Source organism: Semicossyphus pulcher, unplaced genomic scaffold, assembly GCF_022749685.1.
Source record: "Semicossyphus pulcher isolate SPU_LCO1_2020_fin unplaced genomic scaffold, fSemPul1.0.p SCAF_15, whole genome shotgun sequence".
NCBI classification, from domain to species: Eukaryota; Metazoa; Chordata; class Actinopteri; order Labriformes; family Labridae; genus Semicossyphus; species Semicossyphus pulcher.
The window spans coordinates 17,155,376-17,183,291 of record NW_027211659.1 but is presented as its reverse complement, the minus strand read 5'-3'; the positions used below and the strand labels follow the sequence as shown (position 1 = coordinate 17,183,291).

General features: G+C 40.7%; 1 protein-coding gene across 1 annotated transcript; it reads right to left on the bottom strand.

The window, feature by feature from the left end:
• Positions 1-2,003: 2,003 nt before the first annotated feature.
• edar (ectodysplasin A receptor) lies at positions 2,004-27,446 on the bottom strand. The gene is made up of 10 exons (XM_069663067.1): positions 27,396-27,446; positions 25,232-25,351; positions 21,333-21,514; positions 17,457-17,542; positions 12,753-12,821; positions 12,350-12,424; positions 8,889-8,961; positions 6,526-6,850; positions 6,353-6,416; positions 2,004-4,784 (listed from the first exon to the last, which is right to left on the bottom strand). Exons 1-10 carry the CDS (start codon positions 27,444-27,446, stop codon positions 4,402-4,404), a joined length of 1,428 nt encoding a protein of 475 aa, XP_069519168.1. The 3' UTR covers positions 2,004-4,401.
• Positions 27,447-27,916: the final 470 nt, after the last annotated feature.

Here is a 27,916-nt window from a genome sequence, read left to right as displayed (position 1 = left end):
AGCCATTAACAGACCATGACGGTGTGTGTGCTGTGAAGGGTTATGGGATGGAGCACTGCATGGGATCATTTACTACTCTGTATATCAGCGTCAATCAACACTGACATGATTTACATGGCTCTCTACATATTTATATTTGAACACTGCTTTGCAGACATAACACTGATTTAAATATTTATAAGACTAATTTTACACTTGGCAGGCACATATGTATTATCAAACTGAATGTTGTTCCATTGCTCATACTATGTTTCATCTTTTCTGGCAGTTAGAGCATAAATATGTTGTTATTTATTGGTATAATTAAGGCACATTTTATTCATGTTGGTGGTGTGAAGCTTGCGAGGGCAATGCCAGATGCCCGAAATATCTGTCGGACGGATGCTATGAATTTTGATTGAAATATCACAAAGAGCATGATGATGATCATTTGAATCCTCGACTTTTCCTCTTGCACCACTGTAAGGTTTACATCTGTAGGAATGAGAGAAATGTATCAGAATCGTGTGGCATTACCACAAAGGTTAGCACTGACATTCATGCCGCCCTCTTGATGAACACTAGTAGGTGAAGTGATGCCCCGTCTTTACATCTAGCACCATCAACAGGTGAAAATCTTATACAAATAATTATGTACAAATAATAGTTTGGCTCATGACCATATACACTGGAAAAATGCAAAATTCAAGACATGCCTTCATCCTTAAGCACAACTTTGTGTTAAGTGGCGATTAAAAAAAACCTAAACATCAGCATGTTAACAGGCTTAACAACGATTGTTAACATTTTATACCTGCATAACATCAGCACGTTAGCATCGTCATTGTAACCATAGTTAGCATGCCCATGTTAGCATTTACTTTAAAGCATCACTATGCCTCAGTACGGCTTCGAAGCATGACTGTAGACAACAGATTTGTTAACTTGTGAAAGAGTTTACATATGAACTGCATCCTAGCAAATCCAAAAAAAAGTGTCAAAAAATAAATTTTAAAAAGGCAGGTTAAAGCAGTGGTGCTCAAAGTGGGGGTCTGTGAACCATAGCCTGGATGTCTGCAATATAATTATAGTAAATTTATGATAAATTATAAAATTGTACTGTATCATTACAAACTGCACGTCTACAGATGAGCCATTTGCGCCAATGAAACAAGCATATTGTGTCCATTACTCCCACCCACGTTAGCTTTGGACCAATAGAAATGGAGATTCAGAGAAGAAAGACAGAAAAAAAAGAGAAAGAAACATATTTGAATGTGACAAATCACGTCAATCTGTCATGAATCACTCAACTCACTCAGGTCACAACGAACCGTTCCTGTGGCTGTGGTTAGTTTTCTGAAAGCTTTTAAGATCAATTACAAGTATACATGCTGTCATGTTGAGTCCACAAACAATTTGAACATATTATCTGTTTCTTCTGTTTATTACTATGAAACCGGTCTGAAGTAATAATGTTAAGTTTCAGAATACAAATAGTTCCAATGGCATCAAAGGGTGCAAATGATAGTAAGCATACGCTAAAGCGGTGATTATGAGGGGGTCCTTGGAAAATGGTCTCCCCTGTAAGGGGTCCCTGGCCCCAAAAAGTTTGAGAACCCCTGGGTTAAATGCCTTACATTATAGGGCAAGACACTGAACCCCAAATTATTCTATGAATGGGCATAGATTCTGATTGGAGATTGGCACTTAGGTCTTTGTCATGTGTTTGAATGGGCGAATGTGACATGTAGTGTAAAAGCAGCTTTGAGTGCTAGAATAGTGCTACAAGTACAGTCCATTTACCATTTACATTAATGCTACTTCAATTCTCTTGGGCATTCATTCCCTATTGGTCCTGTTGGTTCAATCCAGTCACTTTTTTAAAACACAATTCCCTTAATCACCATACCAGCAAAGATAAACTGTAAGAACAAAGATGATATACAGCCAGTTATTACAAAACAGAGTTCAGTCACCAAGCCATTTTTTCTTTACATCTTTATTGATGTATACATTATGTACAATAATAAGTTATATATACAGTTATACTTTGGTTCTGTGATGAGTTTGTATGTGTTTCTACATGTTCTACTTTTCTGTGTGTGCTACTGAGGTAAGTAATTCATGTTCGGCTTCTGTATGTCATCCTATCAACATAATACACGTCAGACAAGATTTTGCCTGTCTGAAAAACAGGGCTTTGGTCCATTTCATTTCAATTCAACTCCATCAATTCAATTATTTACAAAAGTTCAACAGCATAAAACATACAAGTAACTAGTTAAACCTGTTTGGAAATGTATTGGATGTGATGAAGATAGCCCTGCTCTAAGACCGTAGCATATTTAATGTGAGCTTTGTATTTGACTTGACAGGAGATATTGAAGGAGAAAAAGGATGATTACATGCTCGATAAACATGCACAATAATTAATTTAAAGCACTGGAGACCGGCCCCAAAGTTTGCTCTGTGAAAAGGAACACAAAGTATTAGAAAAAGAAGTTGGCAGCGGGTGATGTGTTTGATTTTGTGCAGAGCTGCCGTGGGACATTATGCTGACAACATCATGCATCAGATAGAGATCAGTCTTATTATCAAGAAATGAGATCAAAGTAAGTCTTAGCGTTGCTTGTTTAAGTTGGCATTTAAGAGCTTACTGCTGACTTTTGAAGCTTAACTGCGAGAGAAAGTGGGGCGCTGACCTACAGCATCTTGTCTGCTAACATCGTCACTATTAATGGAGCTTAAAGGAGCATTAACATGATGCTCTTCGCTAAGTTTAACTTGATGCTTACCAGGGCCCCCCTCAGTCTCTGTACCTACAGTTCTTAACCCACTTCAAGACTACAAACCACAAAGCTGCATATTGTTCCCATTTGCCTTATTGGTCCCAAAGGGGAGAGGGGAGCTTAAATCCTGTCTGAGCATGACTGAGCCGACCACAAAAGCTGAGTAAGGTCAGACGTTATAGGACGACCGTTGCGCTGCTTCCACCACGACCGGCTGCATTCTTTCACCATTTGCAGCACAGCCACCCCCAGGGGCAGTTAGTCATGCCTCTGCTGTTGCATCTCTCTTTTTAATGCAGGGTTTTAAAGCTTTTCCACTGGGCTTTCAGTGGTTAAGTGGCCCTAAATGCTTAATTGGGTGCTGGAAATCACAGGCACTTTGCACCCGCTCTGTAAACCACAACACTTCAGCCTATTAGGGGCCCAGGCAGCCACACGCCAAATAATTAGGTCTGGCGGCAGCACTAGACCGCAACATTGGGGTAAAAGGGGAATATGTGGGGAGAGGACGAATTATGAGGGTGGGGGTCACAGGCTGGGTCACTGCTGAGGAAGTAGTCGCAGTAAGGCAGAGCATGTTGGCGTGTGTGTAAGGGTTGTGGAAAGTGGATTTACATGCGCGTTAAGGCAGAACATGAGCAGCAGAGTAATGCTGTATTTATACACCGTGTGGGATTTACACTTCACACCAGCTAAAACAGCTCCAATCCATGTCTTTAAGATTTTCTTTATATAAATGATTGGTTAGAGTTAGATTTAAAGGTAAACGGCAACAGCTGGGGGCGGCTGTGACTCACTGGTAGAGTCAGTCATCTTTTAATCAGAAGATTGGGGGTTCGATCCCTGACTACTACAGTCACATGTCGAAGTGTCCTTGGGCACTGAACCCCAAATTGCTCCTGGTGACATAGCCACCGGGTATGAATGGCTGAGAGTATTAAGTAGGAACTGGAAGCTCATTTTGGCAGTTCTTCCTGTGTGGTGACATCACAGCAAAAGGTGCAGTGATGTAAAGCATCTAAATACAGTCAGTCAGCTTCAGCATTAACCAGAAGGTTTTGGTCCTGAAGGTTGAGTAAGAAGGCAGCCTCAATCCTCCTTCCTATAATGCTTTGGCACTGCTGCATTATGACCTGCATAGTGACCATCAGCACACGATTGCATCTTTTTTAAAAACTGAATGGCCTATTAAATCTTATATCAAAACTTTTGAAAAAAAGGAAAGATTAAAAAGGTTATAAATTGTCCTTTGGTTGCGTCCAGCGCAGAATGAATCTAGCTTTTTTTGGCCTAAAGTCCCTAGCATTTAAGAGAGGAAAGAATGTAATAAAATAAAACCTGCAAAAATCTGAAATATCAAAGAATAAAATGTAATAGTAATGTTCATCTTTGGTCTTTGATTTTTGGCTTTAGCGCTTTAGAAAGACAGGACATAGAAAGTGTTTCAGATGACTAGCTTCTTGACAGAGAAAAAGGATTGTGCATGGGGAGGTCCACCGACATTCTTCATGTAATGGGGGTAAGGTGTATACTGTATATGTGCGGTCCTCCTCATAAGAGCAATTTCTTTCCCTACATACACGTATACTGTAAGGCATCCAAGTCTTTCAGTCTCTGCTCCAACACTTATTCAGACACTGGCGCAGCGCTGGGACGGAGACGGGCAAGGAGATGGACAGACCAACTGGCTGTGAAAGCTGCTGATGCCCTGCCGTCCGGCAGCCGACATCTCACTGCTGCCCAGAACGTCCGAGCACAGCGACTCCACGGCGTCCAGCCTCTCGATCTGTACCAGGCGGGTCAGGAGGTCGGGGATGCTGTAGCCTGCCGTGCTCACTCTCTCGAATAGCTGCAGGCCGTCACTCATGCCACCAATCTCATCGCGCTTCAGCCCGAAGCTCTCAGCCAGATGCCTCCACGTCTTCACAACGGCTGCCTCGCTGCTGTAGGAGGAGCTCAGCATGCGGCTGGTTTTCTCCAGACAGTCAAAGGGAAGCTCTGTGGGGCTCAGGCCTGGAAAGGGATAGGAGACTTAGAACAGCCTGAGTATTATTCAAACATCGCTGAAAACATCTACATTCAAATGAATTTTCTTTTTTAGCCATGCTAGTGGCGTGGCGCTAGGGACAGCAATGTTGGTCAGTCCGCTTCTTTGGCCTGGACTGAAATATCAGGACAAGTAATGGATGGATAAGAGTGAAATTAGGCACAGATACTCAAGGTCCCCAAAAGATATCCTATTGACTTTAGCGATCCCCTGACTCTTCATTCGTTGCCCCATCCGGTAAAAATTTTAGTTTGTCCAATTGTTTTTCTTTATGAAAATAGCCAGTGCTTTTTTCTATTTTTGCCTTCACAATCTTGTTATTTAGAGCCAGAAGTCCAAAAGTGACCACATTTGGACATTACGGCAGATACGCATCGCTACCTATCAATTCAGGTTTACAGGTCCCCGTGGTAACAGCTTGTCACAGGTTGCCACAATCTTTACAGTAATACAGCATGATGTTCATTTGACTCATCAAATGAACATCATGCTGTATTACTGTAAAGACTTGGAACTAGAGACTAAGACCATAAACAGAAAAAGGAAAATGTTTGAGTCTCCCCCTGCTGGCCATTAGAAGGAATGCAAGTTTTAGACACTTCTGCATTCGCTTTACTGTGTTAAAACCAATGACTGTATATAGATGGACGACGTGTTTCCATCTGCTCTCATTGTATGTAATTGATGCCAAAAGAGCCCCAGTAACAGGTGCTGCCATCTTGCGATGGTGACGTCATTTGGAGCCAGAGCTGCGCAGCAGAAATCAGCGGGTGAAGCAGCCATAGCCGCTTCAGCTAACCAAAACACACTTAAATTACAAAAAAAACCATCAAGGATCCCGCACGTCTGCATTTTTAACAGCAGAACAGCTTCTTTGTGTTGGTCTGAAGCAGACATTCACAGATATGGACACTTCAATGACTGTAATGATTGTTTTAGTTACGTTTCCTCTGGCTGTTCCTCCTCTACTCTGCTAATTAGGAACAGATCGGCTGCAGGAGCCGTATTGGTCAACAGAGCTGTCAATCATCCTTTTTACAGCATCAAACACTTGGGCGTAAATCAGTATGATAAGAACTAACTATAATGACAGAACCATGTTTGAGAATAATTTATTTGACGTGTATTTTGATTTTATAGTTTGACTCATGTCCCACCTGTTAACATGGAGGAGGCAGGCTTTATGACCTATACTGCAGCCAGTCAGCAGGGGGCACTCTAAATGTTTTGTCTTCACTTTTAGGGAGCTGTCATGTCGTCCATCTTTTTATACCCTCATTTATACATGAACAGATTTACTTTTAACAAACATGCACCGGTTTTGTGTTTACTTGTGGAATTTATGACTTAGGAGAGAAATAATGACTTTTTCCTGAAGAGGGTTCACATCCTAAAGCATTTTTCACTTCAATACAGTTTATGAAAAAAAGTTACATCTTCACCAGAAAGAAGTAAAAAGCCCTGACAGAAGAAATCAATGTTTAATTACACGGTTTGGTAAGATGGATGTTTGGTCTGTGAAAGACAGACTTACCCTCTGTTGCATTGCAGGCTCTGGCGTACAGATCCAGGATCTTTTTCCTCCGACTCTGTAGCATCTGTTTGGGGGAAAAAAATCCATTATGAGATTCCAAAGTAACAGAACTGAGGTTCTATTTATACTAATGTTTTACTCCAGTGTGATCTTTAAAAGTTCCATCCTCCTACCCCTGGGGTTTTATTGTTGTTGTTGTTGATTGTGTTCACGCTGCTGATGTGATTTGAGCTGGTGATGTGGTTTACATTGCCGATGTGGTTAGGACTGGGAATGTTATCGGCCTGGCCGGCTGCAATGGTAGCGTTCCCGTTGCATGCTCTGTCCCGGTCCAAGAGGCCCAGAGAGAGCAGGCAGAGGTCGGGCTTGTTCCCCATGTTGACGAGGCACATGTTGGGGTTGTTGGTCTCTGCTAATCCCTGCTTCTCGGACGCCTCCTCATCGCTGTCGATGCTACGGCTCAACAGCTGCTCGTTCTCGGATGATGCGTCATTTTCACTGCACACACAAATTTGAACATATTTACATGACCACGTATAATCTTTTAAACATGTAGGGTTTCCTGCAGGTTACTACTTGTAGGCTTAGAGTTACACAGCTAACAATTAAACAGCCCTGCAATTAGCCCTACAGTCATGAATGTTACACAATTCTGTTTTGTCTTCCTATTTAAATTAACAAGGCTAGGCCACACATTGAAAACATCTGTCATTGTGACACAACACAGTTCAGCAGAAAACAGACCTAAACAAAGTTGCAACAATAACTGAACATTATAACCTTCATGAATGTAGGATTTATGGCAGGTTTGTTGTATAAGACTGAGTGAGCTATGTGGCAACGGAGTGAATACCTCTGATGTACCTTTTTTATATTCTTTTATTATGACTTCCCACATAATCTACTGCTATGCACTCAGATATATCCATGCATATTCACTTATTCTGGTTTTAGTAATTAAAACATCTTGGCACAACCAGTTGACACAGTTTTGCTCTTTCACTGCATAAATTATAGCTGTGAGTGACGGCTGAAGCACAGAGAACGACTCACGTCTTTACAAACTTACTTGCTGGCATTGATTAAAATGATTTGGATAAGAATGCTGTCGTTGTTGCCATGGCTGCTGATGTTTCTAAGCTGTTCCTGTGATTGACTGAAATAGCTGGGCGTTTTACAACATGATACCATGTAATATCACTTTATTACCCGACCTCTTCCTCTTTATGCTGGCTCTGAATTTTCTCCCAAAAGCACCTTGTTGACAGAGCTGCTCACAGAATGCCATTGTTCCGCAGTCCTAAGCTCTTCTCCTGAACGTGCACACAAAATGGCATTGTTTCCCAGACATCTAACACCCACTCTGGCAGCTAAAGCAGTGAGTTAGCACATCTTCTGGCATGCTGGGTTACCACACTGTTTACTGCTATCAATGCTAGGGAGTGTGTGTGTGTGTGTATTGCATCTATTCTATAATTCACGCCCCCTTTATATGTTGGAACAGCGTATCAATACAAGCATGCTCACTACGGGCACAATAGCTCACTGTAGGTGTGTGTGCAATACTGTATGCTATCATGTATTCCCACACTTCTCTCTGCACCTGAGTTACTAGAACCTATAAAGCAGCATTGTCTGCGCATGGGGGGATGAAATGTATGCAAGAAGAAGGTGCGAAAACTGTTCTTTTGTTGTCTGCCAGGACACGCTTTCACCTGGTGGTGGTTTTAGGCGAAGCCTGGAATAAATACCCCTATCGGCGTCAACAACTACCCCCTCTGTCTCTTTCTGTTTGCATGGCTTCAGGGCTCATCTATGCTACCTTACAAAAAAAACCAAACCCACCTTTCTGCCTGCTCCAAAGCCACATAATGGCTCTCTGCTTCATTTAAAAACAAAAAAATAACCTCAACTGAAATTGCTTTCTGTTTGCAGGCTTTACACACACACACACACACACACACACACACACACACACACACTAACACATATGTACATGTAGACGGAGCAGGAAAAAGCCCACGCAGTAATGATACTACTGCAGTGACTTGTTCTGTGGTGGCTTAATTACAGGCAGATGCTGAAAAAAAGTTTCTTTATGTTGTATAAAGTCTCTGTGACGCCACATACAAATGCAAACACTCTTATGGAACACTGACAAGGACACAGTGGTAAATATAAAATGCTCTACAGCACGTACCCCTATAAAGCCTGTACATGCACACTTATGAGGGCTAACATACATACACTAAACTAAGGAAAAAGTGATGCATAAATATAACAAATGATTGTAGATTGTAGATAATATAATTCATAGACATACATAGACACCAATTTGGGAATTTTTTAAGGTGTTCAAATTCAGGAGGAACAAAGGCGCCAAAAATGATGCAATCAAGAGTTTTGAGATAAGAAAGAAACAACACACCATTGTTACTGAGAAAAAAAACTGTCTGGATTGACCCATTAACAACTGGGAGTCATTCTGTCTGTCTGCTCTCACTTTGTTTGCTGTTGAATCAAACAAGTCTCTCACCTTTTCACCGTCTTCTGAGGAGGAGCTTTTAGTTTGTCAAACTCATCCTTCTCTGAATAGATCACCACGTTATCTAAGAGAGAAAAAAAGAGGATCAAAGGTGAATAGGTTTTCTTCCACAAAAATACAGAATACACAAAGAGAAAAATCAGCAATAATAATACTAATCAGTCCAACAACAGTCATTGTTTCCTATCTGAGACTGAAACTACTCTAAAATTCTGCTGGCTTATTGTTGATTTAAAGTCTGCTAAACAGCGACCCCTGTGGCCACCAGTGGCAATTACAGGTGTACTGCAAATTGAAACAGTCTGGAGTTTCATTTCGTATTTTAAAAAATTTCATTTTTTAATTTTTAGTGAACGTAAAGATCACATTTTGGATCATTTTTGTTCTAAAAACAGGAATAATAAATACCAAAATATTATCCACAAAAATACAACACAATGGTGGGTTGTAGAACAGTCAGGCAAATTTAAACCTGTACCTGGATCTCAAATCTGAGGGCTCTGATATTTTTATTGCTGAACTTGACAGAATAAAACCTACATTTAATAAATGTTGGCATGAGTTGAAGAACACAGAAGCAAACAGATTCCTGATTCATTCCTAAAGTGATGTATACATCAACCAGAAGAACTGCAGGCAGAATGATGTATAAAATGATTATATTGACTGTGTGTGAAATTGCACTTACATCATGGACACTGATAGGGATAGACAGCTTAATGAGTGAATGGTTAAGTGGAACAAATACTGTTTGTGTGTGTGTGTGACAGAGAGAGAGAGAGAGAGAGTGTGTGTGGTTTTAAGCGCTTCATCTCACAGCCTTATTAACTCAGTGTCTAAATGAATGACAGCTAGCTCCGGTAGAGCTCCGAGCAATGAGCGCTTCTCCCACACACACACCAGCACACACACACATACAAATACACGGTAACCAAGCATTAAGAAACAATGCAGACCTTTATTTTCTAATGATACTTTAATGACTTTATTATGCCTTTCAGCTATTATATTATTAAGTTAGCGACCTCTTTATACCACATAATGTGTCTGTGGCCACTGTTGCAGTAGGTGTGTTTGTGTGTGTATGAGTGTGGGTTCTCGTCCACACCACATGTAAGTGGTTAGTCAGTCAGTCTGGGAATGAAATTGAACAGAGCATCATTGTCAGGAGAAATGGCGCCTAAAGCAACGTATGGCTTTAGCTTTGGCAGCTTCACATTCCACCCTGATGTACTCATCATGCAGCAGGTCTGTCAGCCTAGACACACACACACACACACACACACAAACAGTGCACACGCTTTCATTTGCATATGCTACAAATCATAAACATGCACATACTGACGCATCGAGCCAACACAGATTAACATTTAGATGTGATTCAGTCAGACTTGATGAGATGATGCTGTGTTTGATTGCATATTGGATGCAGACTTCATCAGCTTTGCATTGGCTGCTCAGGGCAGATCTTAACACGAACCGGGAGTACAAGTGTCCCATAATTCATACATAAATGCTGCACCAAAGACTCTTCCACCATGACTAAAGTAAAATCCTGAAGTAGACACTCTTTTCAGAGTGAAATAAGGCTTAAGAAATAAGCCAAACTCACAGATACCTGAATTAATGTTTTGCAGCAGGATTGAGTCAAATTACACGCAGCGTCACTCTAATCCCTGCTGGGTGGTATCCTTTTATGTCTTAACTGACTGTTAAGCAGTTTATGTGCTGTGTCACTGTGACAACGTTGGACTAATTATGTAGTAAAAAAAAACTAAGAATGGAAGACAAGTAATCATAGTTTGCCTTGTTGCTGTTATTATGCAGCTTTGTGTGTGGAGTAATTTGAGTTTAAACTGAGTTTAGTTTATATTTTGTTGACTCTCTTTATCTTGGCAATGTTGAAGAGATGTTTATGGAAACGTGCAAATGATCAGTTGGTGACTGTTTGCCTGTTTACTTTTACAGATATAAAAACAGTGAGAATGTTGGAGAAGAAAAAACAGATGGTTTGTGCATAAACAGTCTCTAATTTCATTCAACTGCTGTATGTGATGCTTTAATTTTTTTTTTTAAATGTAGTTATGTTTTAGTTTTTTTTCAAATTATAAGAAACTATTACAATATATCCTATTGTCCTTTTTAAATGTTGTTTTTAGAAACTTGAATAAACCCTCTCCCTGATCTGAGAAACATGCTGCACTGAATACTGAGTCAAAGGCATCCCTGCACTACTGCATTTGGCCAAAACATGGATATTGTTAGAGTATTGTACACAAAAATATGAATAATAATAGTATAACTTAATAGTATTGTAACATCAAAACCAGGAAAATGCCCAGGATACTACTGTTATAGTTGCATTAAAGATCTTGTATTGCTGATGGGAGAGTCGGGCCACTGCGTAAAGTCTTCTCCAGCACATCCCGCAGGTGCTCAATGGGGTTAAGGTCTGGACTGTGCTGGCCAATCCATGTGTGAAAATGTCTGAACCACTCTTTCACAATTTTAACCCGATTAATCGTGGCATCGTCATCTTAGACTATGCCTTTGGAATATGCCTGTGCCATCAGGGAAGAAAAAATCCATTGATGGAAAAACCTGGTCATTCGAGGTAATCGGTTGAGCATATAACGTTGCTGAACCTTGACCTGAACAACTGAAGCAATCCCAGTCATAACACTGCCCCCACAGGCTTGTACAGTAGGCACTAGGCATGATGGGTGCATCACTTCATCCGCCTCTCCTCTTACCCTCATGCGGCCATCACTCTGGAACAGGCTAAATCTGGACTCATCAGAACACATGACCTTTTTTTCCATTGCTCCAGAGTCCAATCTTTATGCTCCCTAGCAAATTGAAGCCTTTCTTTCCAATTAGCCTCACTGATGATTTTCTTAAGGCTACACAGCTGTTTAGTCCTAATCCCTTGAGTTCTCTTCACATTGTGCGTGTGGAAACGCTCTTACTTTCACTATTAAACATAGTTGTGAGTTCTACTGTTGATTTTTTGTTCACCACTATCCTTCCAGCTTTTAACAATGTGTTGGACAGTTCTTAACCAATTTCAGTATTTTTAGTAATCTCCTAAATTGTTTTCTTTGCTCGATGCAGACCAACAATTTCACCCTTCTGAAAGTGAGTAACATCTTTTCCCAGACCACAGGATATGTCTTCCGACATGGTTATTTAAGAAATGAGAAGCTACTCACTGCATCAGTTAGGGTTAAATAACTTGTTGCCAGCTGAAATATATTAATCACTGCAAATATTTTCCACTGGAAGGCTCTTACCTATTTGCTTAGTTAAATCCAGGTGGTGGCTTTTTTTTGGCCAGGCAGTGTATAAGTCAGTTTGTAGGAGAAACAAAAAGCTAATAAGAAGCTTTAAGGCTGTGTGACTGATCAATTATTCTGTGTATATGTGTGATGTGTGTGTGTGTGATGACTTACCAGGGACATCTTTCTTGTCTTCCTGTTTGTTGGTCTGAGCTTCCACCGCCTTCACAACTTGTCCAGAACAACATGCTGCAGACAAACAGACATAAACGTCATAAAACATCATCTTTAACATAAGCATGTGTTTGTACATGTGTGTATGTGTGCCGTGTGTCTCACCCTGGCCACTGGGTTTGGCCTTCAGGATGTAAAACATGATGATGAGGACGATGGCGATGGCCATGATGAAAATGGTTGACATGGCAATAATGAGAGCTGTTGCCAAGTGACCTTGTCCAGTGATTTCTGAAAAATGAGGGCAATGAGGTGAAGTAATAGTAAGTAGAATTGTGTTTGTGGGATGAAGCTTGTTTGTGTATTTTTGTGTGTGTGTATTTGTGTTAATGTTAAGCTTTACCTTTAGGTGTACGAGGGAACACAGTGGTGCTTCCAGGGTCAATTGGAGGTTGGCCACGGCTTGACATGCCTGGGAAACACACACAGACAAAACACTTTCAATCCAAGTTTATTAACTTTGAATCTTTTTTGGAAAAATTATTTGACCTATTATTGCTTATATAAAACCTTACCTTCAATCAAAGATATAATACAGATTTAGTTATGTTTACTTCCTGAGATGAAACACAAATTTAAACAATTTATGTGTTTGACACAGCCAGCAGATTGAGTTTTACATTAGACCAATTAAGCAATACTTTGCCAACTTTGGCAATGGGATAGTTTTACATTTTTTAAAATACAATTTGCTTTCTTGATGAAGTTAGATAAAATGATGGATATCACCCCTGTATTTGTGAAGTAGGCCTAAATGTGAAGCTAAGTCATGAAGCTAGCATACGTTTAGGTTAGCTAAAAGACTGGAAATGTCTAGCCTTGTTCAAAGAAACATAAATGTCATGTAAATTACTGAGCTTAAAATGTGCTTGTAGGCTAATTTTTGTACTTAAGGACAAAGCCAAGCTAGCTGTTTCTGTGCGTTTCCACTCTCTGTTCTAAGCTAAGCTAACCAGCTACTGGCTGTAGCTACATACTTATTCACACGTGACAGTGGTATTCTCATTAAATCCCTGCAAAGAAGGTGGATAAGCATTGTTACCAAAAGGTCAAACTACTCCTTTAAAGTTGGATGAATGATGCTCCACTTCCTTTCAAAGATTACACTATTTGACAGAATGATCAAACTACTGCCGGCTGCCGGTTTAGGCATCACCAAGGCATGTTAACTTTGGCCTAGCATTTTATAGCCTTTCTTCTCCAGCAGTGTTGCATTACATTTGCAAGCAGAAACATTTCATAAAGCAAATTATCTGTGCTAACACCAGTTGGCATAAACTCCCTCAGTTCCAACCACAGTAAACAAACTTGTATTGGGAAGTGTGGACACAGGAAGGCTTCCATTTCTTCCAATCACCCCCTCCCTCCCTCTTCTCTTCCGTCTCTCTGTCTGGTTTATTCATCAAACTGTTTCCCCTCTGTCCTAATGGAGCTGTAAACGCCTGGCAGCTCATAAATCAGCTCTTTTAATCAGTCTTTTATTTCACCGAGTTGATATACTGTAGCTCTTTTTTGGCATGTGCCCTGCCGCTTCCCATGGTCTTAGTGCCTCATGTCATCACACATGCATGCACACACACTCACACACACACACACACACACACACACACACACACACACACACACACACACACACACACACACACACACACATCAGTGCCCTGTGGCTGCAGACATTAACTCTGGGTATGTGTTTACACTGTCTTTATAAGGATATGAGCCTGAACTGGAATTCTGTTTAGCGTCTTGCGGTTTCATCTCTTAATCATGTCTCGCAGGCTGAACACAGTGCAAAGTGATAATTCTGCAGGCAATCTGTGTTCTCAGGTCCAAACAAACGGAGAGGTGCAGGATTACAGAGCACAGGAAATATAAAAAAAATCAAAGACATTTTTGTTTCAGGTATGAAATTGTTAAACCTCTGTCAGGAGTGATGAGACAAAGGTTAACTTCTGATAAATATTTATGTGCTTTGCAATATCAGTGCATCGAGTGCGTCAGGTGTCTCCATAGGTAGGTAAATTACTTTGTACGGTTAAAACAGTTTATGATATTTTGTCGTATGGTTGCCCATTTTGACTTTTATGGTCAATAAAAGTCAAAATAGCAACAGCGGATATTGACCTACAGACTCATAAAGTCTGCCTGCCAAAGAGTAGCATCAGCGCAAGCACTAACATGCTAATCATCTTTCTTTCTTTCTCATACCCACTGAAGTTTTAATTATCACACACACAGAGCGAGGCAGCAGCCAGGGTAATTTGCAGATTACATGGCGAGTGTGAGCCTGCCTTCACCCTGAGCAAGAAGAACTCCCAGCTTTCCGCTCTCTTTTTAAATTTACTGTAGCACAGCTGAACTAATGGCTGTCATTTTAAAACAAATAAAAGTGGCTTTTAAAATAACTTCTAGCTTAATATATCTAAATAAATATTTTTTTAAAGGACTAGTCAAGGACTAGACTATATCATCTGGGAAATCAATGTATTTGCTTTCTTGCAAAGAGGTTGACACCAATCTTAAGCATGAACGCTAAATATGAAGCTAACATGAGCAACTTAGCTTCGATAAGCATAAAGACTGCAAACAGGGTGAAACAGCTAGCCTGGTTTTAAAAAAACTCCAACACCATTTGAGTCCACAAGTTAACACAACATAGTCGTGTAGCCTCATATTAAAGAAAATAAAGGAGTGATGTCACCGTCTCTTCTAACATTTGGTTGGTAATTAGCCTTGTTACCCCCAAATCAATCTTGTCTTCAAAACTGGAAACTTGAATGTTGAAATTACTGCAAAAAATGCAATCCTAAGTAGTCTAAGCTTGATTTATCTGAATTAAAGACAAAACAACTTTTCCGACTTGCCAACTTCTTTGTTTGGTAACATTATTCTATCTCTCTTATTTGCACTGCTTCGCCGTATCATTCAATCACTCTTTTCCTTGCCCGAGAGAGAAACAATTACAGTGCTGTTGAAATGCCAGTGTTTATTCATACACACACACTCAGTATTCCTGCTCCTCCTTCACACCCTCTCCGCTGCAGGCCTGGGCTGCTTTTTGGGGTTTTCATCTTTCAAAACACACTCATTAAAAATGACACAATGACAATACCCTTCATTTCCGGGATCTTCAATTACACTCAAAGGGGGTTTTGAGCAATTATGGGCCCATAAATATTATTCCTATAGCAGTATGTATCAGCGAGGGTCCAATACACTGTTCTGCACCCACTGACATAGTCTCATTTTTGGATCAGTGTGAGCTCTTGTCACAGCTGGACAAACCCACAGTGAAAAAGCTGGACGGTGAAAGTATCCCCCTCCACATCTGCAATCATTATTCATCTTGAAATATTGAGAGCATTCCTTTTCCTTTTTTTCTGACTTTCTAGAACTGACTTACCAAAAAATCACCTAAAATGTGACGTTACATTGGTAGCCTTCAAAGAATTTTAATCTCTCCACTGAAAGATCATTTTTAACACCAGCTCCAGTCATGTTTCAAGACATAAAATGTTCTGCTTGCATGTGTCTGACATGTTTTTTTCTGCAAAATGACCAACATTCCTGAATCTGCAGAGTCCCCGCCCACTAAGCAAATTTCCAACCAGCCCCTCCGTCGCGAAAAACAAAACACTTTTCTGGCATTGTTCAGTGGCAACTTGTTGAAAGTTAGCTAGCTTGAAATTTAGTAATTAGTAGTAGTAATGATTACGTTTGTAGTCAGTTGTAAATTACGATGACGGTTACAGCTGGCTCACGCGTCGCCGAAGTGGTTGCCATAGGTTGCACATAATGATATGCATAGCATCACCCCGTCCATTAACGGGATTGGCTCCTTAGGTTTGTGACATCTCAAACCTGCCAATCTGAAAATGTGTTGTTCAGCCTGTACTTGATACACTGCAGTTTAATAGCAGACAGTCCCAGCCATGGCGATGATGTCACGTTACGTAGCAGCCTCTGCCATCAGTGTATGAATGTGTGTGAATGGGTGCATCTGACATGTAGTGTAAAAGCGGCTTTGAGTGGTTGCAAGACCAAAAAAGCGCCATATAAGTACAGTCCATTTGCAATTTAAAAGATAAGAGTCAAAGATAAATGAAGCCTTGCTGTGCATGATGATGATTGAAAGAGGCGATGATTGGTTTTTAAAACTGATTAATTTTAACGAAAAATCATTTGCAACAGTTGCAGGACACTGCAGTTGAAAATCAATATAATTTGAATCGAGAGGGAACTAGAAATACTGTAAAATAAAGTATTGTTCTGACAAATTATAAAGGCTGAGTTGTAACCCCTTTTCTTTCTGCAGCTGTGTGAGGAACAGCATCAAACGTGCATTTTGTCCCGTCTTTGCCATGTGCATTAGCAGCAGATTTTAAAAGCACATATACAATAAGTCGTTTTAAAGAAGTTTCTATTTGACAACAGTCATGCTTTCTGTTGCAAAGGTGAAGAAAAACACTTATGGAATACTAAGGCTGACACTGATTGGGTAACAGAAAAATGGAGACATCTTCTGGTAAATAATCATGTCCAAAGTTGTGGTTGCAGCAACAGTTGGCCCATGCACACACTTCACACAGATGCACATAGTGTCAGGTATGCAGGGAGGTTATGGATAAGCTGCCAAACACCCCTCTGGTGCCAGAAAAAACAAAGATATGGGGGGTAATGGGGTGTTTATCATTTCCTTTGTGTCCATCAGCGAGGCCTGCTGACAGTGGCGGACAGTGTCCAGAGGGTCTGGCAGAACTCATGCACAACCTCTGACTTCCAACTGTTCCCTCAAACCAAGTCCAGGCTTTCAACATCTGCTTTTGCACAGCCTGTCCCCTTTTATTTCCTTTCATTTAGACAGACAACTTTAATGTTGGCTAGCTTTCAATCCAGCGGAAACCAGGTCTGTGTGAAGATGCATGTTGAAAAAGGAAAAGGGGGAATTCGTAGTTTGATATAGAAGAAATAAAGGATGTTGTGAGGTTGAAAAGAAGCGGGCGGAAGGAAGGGGAGGGGAAATGAAGATGTTAGGGGGAGGTCTTACATTCTTTGGTGTTGCGCGGTGCATTCTGGCAGGAGTGGCAAACCATCCCATAGAGGTTCCTGGGTCTGGTCTCCAGCATGTAATACCTGAGAGACAAAAAACACAAGTATAAACTTATGTAAGACTGTGTAACCAGGCTACATTAGACCTGCTTAGGCTCAATGGTACCTTCAAATATCCTTCATAAGACAATTCCTGCCACTAAATTAAGGCAGGTGAGTATTTGCTATCTGGCCTCCCTACCTATTAGACACACTGTACCTACATGGTGCATAAGTCTGGGGAAGCTGCTGAGGTGAAAAGTTTGCCTCCGTGAAGAAATGTGCATAATTGATGCCTTGAAGGCACTAAACACGGCTTGGTTCATATTATCGCCCTGAGTCATGACGCGTCTATTATAAGTAAGGAGCAGGAGAGGCGAAGAGGAGTTGAGTCTGTGAATGACTGAGAGAGGTATTAAATCATTTAGGCCTGAGAAAATGAGCAGAGTGTAGGCAGCGTGCAGGTTACTAACTGATGCCTTCATTTATCTGGATATATTCAAGGCAACTGATTCAATCTTGTATTCATTATGCTAGTGTCTATAAGCAAATCTTTTGGTTTCTAAGGATTTGGTGGACAGAAGCTCATTCTGGATTTCTGCCATTTGACTTTAGTCACTGTATGTTAAGTACAAAACTTATGCAAACTTACAAATGTTTAACAAATTTCAACAAGGTCATAAAGATAAGAAACATCATATGACTCTTTATGATCAAAAACATTTGTTGAAAACACATAATGTGATTAACCTTTGTAGATGTTTTACATTATTTCTTGCATTATATCTGTTAGTTGTAGTTGTAATGAAAAATTCATACTGTTTTGTGCATTAAGAAAAAGCCTGACATCAATTTGTTAATTACTAACAAATGCTACAGATATATTAAATATGCAATTATTCGGCAAATACTTTTATGGAGATACTATTCTTGAGTTTACCTATTATTTATTGTTATGTTTAATTAATGTTTAAGACTTTAAGACAGACTTTAAATGAATTTGTTAAAACTGTAAAGTTTTTTTTGTTTTGCTCGACATCGGACCGGTCTGTACTCTGTTTTAAGGTTGTCAGAATTTTCAATGCTTCGATTCCTTTCACGTTTTAAAACGATACAATAACCGATATTTTTACATTCAATTTTCCCAAAAGGCACCGGAGCTTTAAAAAAACAACCAATCTAAAGTCACATTTTCAACCCAAAGCTGCTTCAAGCAAAATAGAGAGAGCAGCTGTGGTCATAGACAGGAAGTGAAGAGAGCAAGTACCATTAATGTAAATAGAGCAGTGAAACACTCCTGCACCTCCGTACAACCCTGCAGGAAGACACAGGACTGTGTTTTTTAAAGGCCGAAGACAGGCTTCATCCTGCCGACAGGTGTGTCTGTCTGCTCCGCCCTCCGTCACACCTGGAGCTCTTATACAGTATCGATGCAGCAGACTGTTTTAAGCCACAGAACAGCAAATTAAGACATTTTGCCCCTTTCACATCTCTGAACTATGCAAATATGCAAAAGTTAAAAATTAAAAACAAGAAAACAACCTCATTTTTTGTTCCGAGGACTTCTATTTTTGCTGCCGTGGTATCAAAACAGGTATCGTACTTACAGCACAGCGCACACAGTACAGATACAAGACCAAACTCAGTGCTCCTGAGCACATGCATTGCTGTAAAAATCACATTAATCAAAAGCAAGATGTTCCTCGGGCAGCAGGACAGAATCCAGGCTGACGACAAGAGAAGATTTCAGCATTATATTTCCCATATTGAATCACAGACGTTGGATGAAATATGATTCAGGAAAAAAATCTAGAATTCCTTTAGCAAACATTTATGTGTCTGTCTCTCAGCAGGAGGTCAAGAGCACCCTTATAACACGCTGCATGTTGTAACTGCGAGTCTAGTGTTGAAACAACAAGTCAATTTCTCCAGAGAGGCCAGAGGAGGGGGAGTGATGGATGATGGGAAGGACAGGCGAGGTGAAGAGGAGGAGAGGAAGGCCTGGTAACGTTTAAATGTGTCTTATTATTTTATTTTTTTAAGTGACAGAGGATGCATCTGCAGCTGTCATGTGCAAATGGAGAGGATCGGGATTTATGGCGTGCTCGGATACAATGGAGGGTAAAGTATTACAATGAGGACGACAGGGTGGTCTGTTCTGTTCAGCTGCGTTTTGTGGTGGATTAAAACAGCTCTGTTGTTCAAGCACCTAATATGAAGTGTCAGTTTCAACATTTATAGAATCTAATCTAAATTTCACTTTCGCTGTTTATGTGTTTATGAAATGTTGTCTTTGGATTTTGCTTGTATTTAGTTGCTTTTGGTTTTTAGAAATTATATTTGGGCTGTTTTAATCCTGTCTATTGAGTCATGGAAAATATTACTATTATTATTATTCTTACCACAATTAAACTCTGTATGTGGGAGGTGGGAAAAACAAGTGAATGTGTAATGACATGTCTTAGCAGTTGAGAGCTGCATGGTGGTGCAGTGGTTAGAGCTGCCTCATAACTAGAAGGTTCCTGGTTGAATCCTAGTTCTGTGTGGAGTTTGCATGTTCTTCCTGTGCATGCATCGGTTTCCTCTGAGTACTCCGGCCACAGACCAATGACACATGCTTGTTAGATTAAGTGGTGACTGTAAAAAAAAATTGCCCGTAGGTGTGAATGTGAGTGTGATCGGTTGTCTGAGGCGCGTTCCCGGTAAGTAAGTAAGTGCTTAGTGCTGTCCTATTGTCAAAGCATCAAGTGCGTGAGGGCTCTGTGGCAGACCTTTCAACGCCAAATTGCAGACTTTCTGTGAATCCACATATGAAGACTTTTCCTTTGGTAGTTACCCAGAGTTCATAGCCAACTTGGTGTCCTACAGTTACAGTATAGTTATTCAATTCTGTGGTCATTTATTGAACGTTTTTAGAGATGATTTTTTTTCAGTTAAATATTCGCAAAAGATCAACATTAACGCCTTCCTGACTTTTGATAGTTTGCTAAATATGTAGGTCAGGACTCAGCTGTCCACCTTCATCTTAAAGGACAAAGGACACTCCTTTGAAGACAGCAAGGTTCACAACCTGGCCAGAGAAGACCGTTGGTTCGAAAGAGGTGTCAAGGAAGCCATCTATGGTAAGCTGAAAAAACCATCCCTTAACAGAGGTGGTGGCCTAAGACACCATCTATCACCCACTTACAATGCAGTGTTGAATTCTCTGCCCAAACAGCTGAGATCACACTCAGGATCAGCTTAACGACTCATCATCACTAGTGTGTACTAATGACACACAGTGTTACTGGGTTCACAGCTCAGGCTAACGACTCACCCCTGATTACACATATATTAGCATACTAATGACCTACAGAGGCTTAGATATCTAGTTCTGTCCACCAGTCGGTTAGAACTGAAGAAGCCTTTCGGACGAGAGGTGAAACGTCTTCAAAAACTTCAACCAAGTCCAGTTGCCTTTTGGATTAAGTTTAGAATTATCATGACCTGGACGACTGAGAACCTTAACAGACAGTCCGGGATGTACCCCGCCTCTCCCCAAATGACAGCTGGGATTCCTGAACAGGATACAGGATATAGAAAATGGTTGGATGGACATGCAGACTGGGGCGACAAACTCAATAAACACCAGCATACATTCGCACTCGCACTATTTCCTGAGTGAAATCTGGTCCTGAATGTTATCATACACTTTTTTTAGTGACCTCCGGGCAATGTATCGGACATTTGAGCTGCTTCAGTGGCATATTTCAGCAGCTTCATTTGTTTTCAGTTGCGTTGTAGTAAATGAGTTTTAAATCTTGTGTATGTCTGTGTGGGTGTGTGTGTTGTTTACCCTGGTAAACAGGGTCCGCACTCAGCGTCGCTGTCCGGCGTTCCCGCCAAGCGCACAGTGGCTTTGTAGAGTGCGTCACAGTCTTTATGTCGTCTGCAGATCTCATACTTTCCTTTGGAATATTTCCCCTGCAGGCACGGCACACAGGCAAAATCCTTATCCTTCACTCCGTAGCCGCAGTTCTGCAAAACACACACACATTTGGTTACTATCTCTCTCCTACAGTGCATTTGTTATAATGTAATTTGAAATGAACTCAACTTTAGATCAACACGATGATTTACAACTGAGCTGTGGACAAACACACTGGAAAAAGAAAACACCCCACACACTCGCAAACACACATCTGTTTCAATCTATGTCCTTAGCAAATCTGGCATCACTGTTGGAGATGACAAAAGAAAATTTGTGATTGGCCACAGAGGTCCCTGTGTGTGTTTATGTAACTTTGCACAGCTTTCCATGCCTGGTAGTGTTTAAAATGACCAACTCATCATTCTCTCTAGATGCTATCGATCTCCTCCCATCTCCGCATGGTAAGTTCTCACAGCGGGGTGGCCCAACAACAGGCCACACACATTTAATAAAACATACTCTCTCTTTCTTTCTTTGCTTCCTCTCTTTCATCTTTCGTTTCTGTGCTACTTTCATCCGTCTATTAAAACAAGCCTATGACTCTTTGCTTTGGGCTACAGCAGCGTGACTCTCAGAGACGTCTAATATTTCTTCCCTTCTGTTTGACGTCCGAAAGTCTCTGTTGGATTGTTTGATATAAAACTGCGCTGAGCTATCAGCGGGATCTTGTCGCTTTGGGTTAAAGCTCGCGTTGGATCTTTTGTACGCCACGGCTCTGCTTCTTCATTCAAAGCGGTTCCAGACTGATTTAAAGCTTCTTTCTTTTCAAAGCAAAATTTGTCACCTCTTTGAATCTGACGTATCACATATCACAGAGGTAGGGAGGTGGAACCTACAATTGGCACGAATATTTAGCCTTTGTTTTGAAGGTTTCAAGTGAAGGGAAAGAATGGAAATGCAGGAGGGAAGAGAGGGTGATGACATGCCACAAAAAGATTGCAAGTAGAATTCAACCAGAAGATTTGCAGTACATGCTACGCATCTTAAACCAACAGACCACAAGGTCCCTCCAGAGAGAGCATATTCTCAATGCAGAGCAGCTTTCACACATCACGCAAGCTGACTTGAAAGTTCAATACCCGATTTTATAATCTGTCCTCCCCTCACCATCATTTTCATCACTCCGAAAAAGTTCAGAAAACGGAAATATAAGTCCCTGCTTCAGTGTTTATGTTCATGTAAACAAGCATACAAACATAACATCAGACACAATCTGGATACAAGATGTAGTTTAAAAGCTCCTCAGATGTCTATATTATTGTGTGATGTGTTGTGCAGTGTCTGTGTGTGAGTGTGTGTTAACATGTCTTCTTTCTGAAGTGTCTGTTACGAGGATGAACCCTATGCTTATCCCATGATTAAAAGGTTGTCATGAAACACACACACACGCAGGGAACGCTCAGGGGAAGAAAGTAACATGGGAATTACAGACTGTGGCACCCAAAGGATCAGACGGACGGAGAAAGTGCTAAGGAGGCTCTCATCTCACTGATTAAACGTCTTTTTCTATCATGTTTCTGTAGCTCTCAAATGGCCAAATTACTCATTATGACAGAGGTCGGTGCAATCCAACTCAGCTTCTCAATGCCGCCTCTGTGTCGGACAGTCGACTGTTTGATTATACAAGTTACAACATGACACATTGTTAGGGATGCTAACTTGAAGCACATGTTAGCTTAGTAAACATAAGGAGGGAAACAGGTAAGAACGGGGGTAAAAACAGTTGGAAAGATTATGTGATTTATATGCATGCTAGCTAATGCAGCTAAAACATGCAAGGGCAGAAGGGGAAGCCTTCAGTGTTTTGATCATTTTAGAATGAAAAAAGGATGCTATGAAGGATGCTATTCTAGGAGCTGAATGGTTCTTAGATTGGCAATGTTGGTCAGTCCACCACTGAAGTCCAGACTTAGATACATAAAAGGGGACGTATTTTAACTATGCAATCAATTTTCTATTCTACTGAATTCTGAATTTTGTTTCTGAATCACGTTGGTAAAGTTTGTTTTGTTTTTAAAAAAGTATACATATTTTAATTTAATCATTTTTCGGAGCCTCTCCTTCCTCCTGAAATGAATAAGCTGTTTTGCCATTCAAAGGTTAGACCTTAGCCACGATTGGCTGACAGTATTTGGGTTGACCACATTGCCCCTCCCCCACGTGTGCGATCCCACGTGGGGGGAGCGGCCACACTGCACTGGCACTCCAAAGTTGTAGAAAACATGGCTGCTCTAGGAACTGTTATTCGGCCTTATATGTACGGCCAAGAATCGCCAGAAAGTATAGGAATGGTACGTTGAAATCTTGACAACGACTAGACTACAAGCAAGTGCAAGAAGGCAGCCTGAGGTGAATGACGGTGGATGGCAATTGGTCGATTTCAGCGAAAGCAAGGTTCCACGTAGAAGCTGTTCTGAACGGCCCATTTCAAAGCCGACCTTTTTAAAAATTTTATTCTGAAAAACACGGAATCGTGCAGTTCACTTTGTGAACAATAAACACCCAAAAATGTGAAACCCATGCAAAATATTAGAATATCCATTTAAAAGATATGGCCCCTTTAATATCAATGAGTTTGTAATGCATCCACTTTTTCAACTGCTTTTCCTTGAATCCTACAGACTTTGGAGATCACCTATCCTTTCCTTGACAATGAGGTTGCTAACTGTGGTTCTGAGCTTATTGCCTCGACACCTTTTGGATTGCCATTAAATTTAGTACAGACATCCATGTCCTGGATGAACTGTAATTACTCATGCATTAGCTATCATCATCAGGTGAAATTATTTATATGTAAAATACTTTAATTAAAGACCAAATACTTGCAAAACCAATGCCATGCCTTCACATTCAAGCTCTGCTTTGTAGTTTGTCATAGCAATGGCTAGCATGTTAAAAATGCTAAACAAAGATGTTGACCGCAGTAATCATAATGACTGCCAACTTCAGCATCTGAGCTCTGTCAATAGGACCATGCTGATCTCAAAGTAACACTGTAAAGCCCCACGGAGCTGCTAGCATTGCTGTAGACTAAACTTAGTGAAGTAAAAAACGCCAACATGATTTAACATTTTTAGTTGTTGTTTCAGCTAATAAACAAATCAATGTTACTAGGTTACGAGTTTCATAGTTCTGAAAAGTTACATTTAGAAGGTTGGAGTCTCCATGTTAGTACAAGTTGATCCAGACTGAGCCAATTTCATTTATGAATAGAGTCAATACAATCTGCAGACAAATCTCTTCAATTAATGAATTATGTATGAAAGTAAAGTTACTAAAATCAAGAGAATAATTTACATATAAACACATTTGTAGCACCTGAATAAATGCCAGAGACTATCATTCTTCCTGTTCACCCTGGGGCCGGCTGTCTCTCTTGATAGGGTGTGGCATCCCGGGGTGCCCACTCATGCGTTTCCCTTTGCTCTGTTATTTTTGGCTGTCAGCAGACTGACGGAGGCTAAATCACTCTGTGACTACTGCAAGTCACTCACCTTAATGCATGCCTTCACATCGATGTCAATGAGTGCCATAAACCATGCAAATATTGTTCATTTGAATTTAGGCACCCTTCACTGTGCAGCTATGTGTGCTGTTCTGTGTGTAATGTGGGTGGTCTGAACAAAAATGACACATGTGAGGCTCCTGAACTCAATTAATTGCAATGATTCATTTTAAAATATACTTAAGAAGTAAAGGCGCATGATTTATCCTTTGTACTGACAAACAGGATCATGGTTGTGATGCATCAGTTTGTGTCTCACCATGTGCGGCTCCTGTCCCGGCTGGCACTGAGGGCAGGCCTGGCAGCTGTTGCTGGTCTGGTTGAAGAACTCGTACTCTCCACAGCTCGAGTACTCGGCACTAGCAAACATGCAACACACCTGGAGGGACACAGAGAGAGGACAGACGTATTGCATTTTTTCTGTTTTGTAGTACTATTGCATTCATAGTTTACATATGTTTCATCATTTATTTCAGTCTTTGTTTTAAATATTTTTATCTGTTTGTGAGTAGATTATTGTATATATGTATTTATACTTAATTTATATTAGTCTTTCTAGTCTGTATTTCTCTTGTCCACAAGATATAACTCATAAATACAGATTATGTTGTTATTTAACATAGGGTAGACAGTAGCTCAGTCTGTAGTGACTGAAAAAAGTTAATAAGCACTCATCAGTCAACCTGGTACATTTTTACAATCATAACTTTGCTTGTCTCTGTTTAAGACATTTAACAGTTCATCTCGATTCACTGAACATCTGCAACAGCAGCAGAGATGAACGAGTGCACTGGAGGATGACTCACTTATTCAGTAAAACTGGCAAAGAATCAACATTCACATTTTAATCTGCAAAAAAACAAGCAGCAAAGAAAACAAACACCACCATCGACTTCTTCTTCTTCTGTGAACGTCGCCATCATTACATCGTTAGACGTGTTTATGCGTAGGAGAGAGTTTGCACAATGCCAGTATTTGCTGTGTGTCTGTGCATTGTGTGGGTATGTGTGTGTGTGTGGCATTGTGTCATTGTGGCTCACTGTAATAAGTAGCAGCTGGTATTTATAGCTTAACCAGCCTTCTTTGTTCTTTTCCAAACAAACTAACTGACTTTAAAAAATCATCTGCAGTCCAGAAACTAATGGAGGCAAAGAAAATAAGTGCATGACTAACTCTCTCCATCTTCTCTCTGCTGTTTTAATAACATCTCCCTCTCTGCTGTCAGGAGACGGTTATGAGGAAGAGGAGACGTACACAGGACGCTGCTTCAGTAAATACACAAATGTACACTTCCTGAGTGTATGTGTGTATGAAGTGTTTGTATGGAGCTCAGTCATCTTAGTCCAAGTCATGTGTTTGTAATCTACACCAGACCCAAAATGAACTGAGCTTTACCTCACACACCTGATGTGCAGTCAGCGAAGGAACAGGTTAAGGAGTACTTATCTGAACATAGTCATAAAGATAAATTAACACCGTACATGGACATAGAAAAATAACAGGGCATTCTAGACCTGTGTTTACTCTCATCAGTTTGGTATCATTATCTGTCCTTAAAGCAGTTAGGTGCTGTCTTGTTTCAATTAAGGATTTTGTGTTGCGTTTCAAGGCCAGGGACTCAGAAGAGACCGGTTTTAAAAATAATGGTACAAATCAAAGCAGTAAAGGATGAGCCACCCGGTCTTGCATCTCTTCTATGTCAGTGTGTCACACAGTTACGGATCACTTAGCAAAGCAGTTGTAAGCAGGCATTGGCGTGTACTTCGGTACTTTCCATCCCTATCTGAGGCACATCTGTCAGACACGGATACTCCAGTGTTTTCAGTTTCAGAGTTCCACTCTTTGTTACTCTGGACAATATGAAACCAGCAGCTTACTCCTCTATATGTGGTTAAGAATTAGTGGGGACACATTTTAATGCCACCACATTGCGTTGTAGTAAATTGACACCTCCGAGTTAATCCTTTCCCTCCTTGACTAAGTACTCTAGCGTCAGCCTGCATGTGCACACAGTGACTGTTCACAGAAGAGGGAGAGATGCTGAGGTGGAACCTGTAGGGAACATTGCCAGAAGAGATTCTCTTGATTCCTGATTAGTTAACTAAATATATTCTCTTTGAAATTGGCCAAATTTGCCCAAAGTTGTGCAGGCTGCTTGCTCGTTAGAGCTAAAGCCTGGATGACGTAGAGCCAAATATGGAGCCGACTGTGGCTGCGACCGATAGGGATGGACCAGGATACTCTGAGGATCTGGATCTCTGAGGATACCAGAAATATGATGAGGATTTCTGAGTTAAGCTACCGCTTGATGACATTTTGAAAAGGGCAGGGGTAAAAGGAAGAAAACAAGAGTAAAACAAAAAATAAGAGGAGTAGCGTGAAAGAGGAAATTACAGAGGAAGAGAAAGAAAACAAAAACTTACTAATAATGACGACAGAAAGATGGACTTCTTCTGACTTCTCCTCTCTGACATGTTTGCGTCTTCTTCCTGTGAACCAGAGAGAAATTGTCATTCTTCATAATGCAAAACATGTCCTGCAACCAATTTTCTGCACCAAACTTCACTTACGAAACACCAAATTTAGGAATCGAAGCGCTCCTGCCAACAGTGGTGCTGTCAGTGGGCACAGTATGTGTGTGTGTGTGTGTGTGTGTGGCCCCGATGACTTCACTGTCCCGCTGCCATCACGTCATCGCCCATAAACATGTAATCGCAGCAGAACAGCCCATGGCATTCTTCTGGCTCATAACTGCAGGAACACATCACCGTTGGCTCACCTCTGCTCCAACAAAGGAAGGTGATACCACTTAATAACGTTTATTATCTGACGATTTATTTACTATGAATTTCTCCAAGTAGGTTAAAGTTTTACTGCATGAGGGTGTAAAAATAAGGCTTTAGAAGCTATTAATGACTTTGATAATCAAGTAAAATCAAAGGGC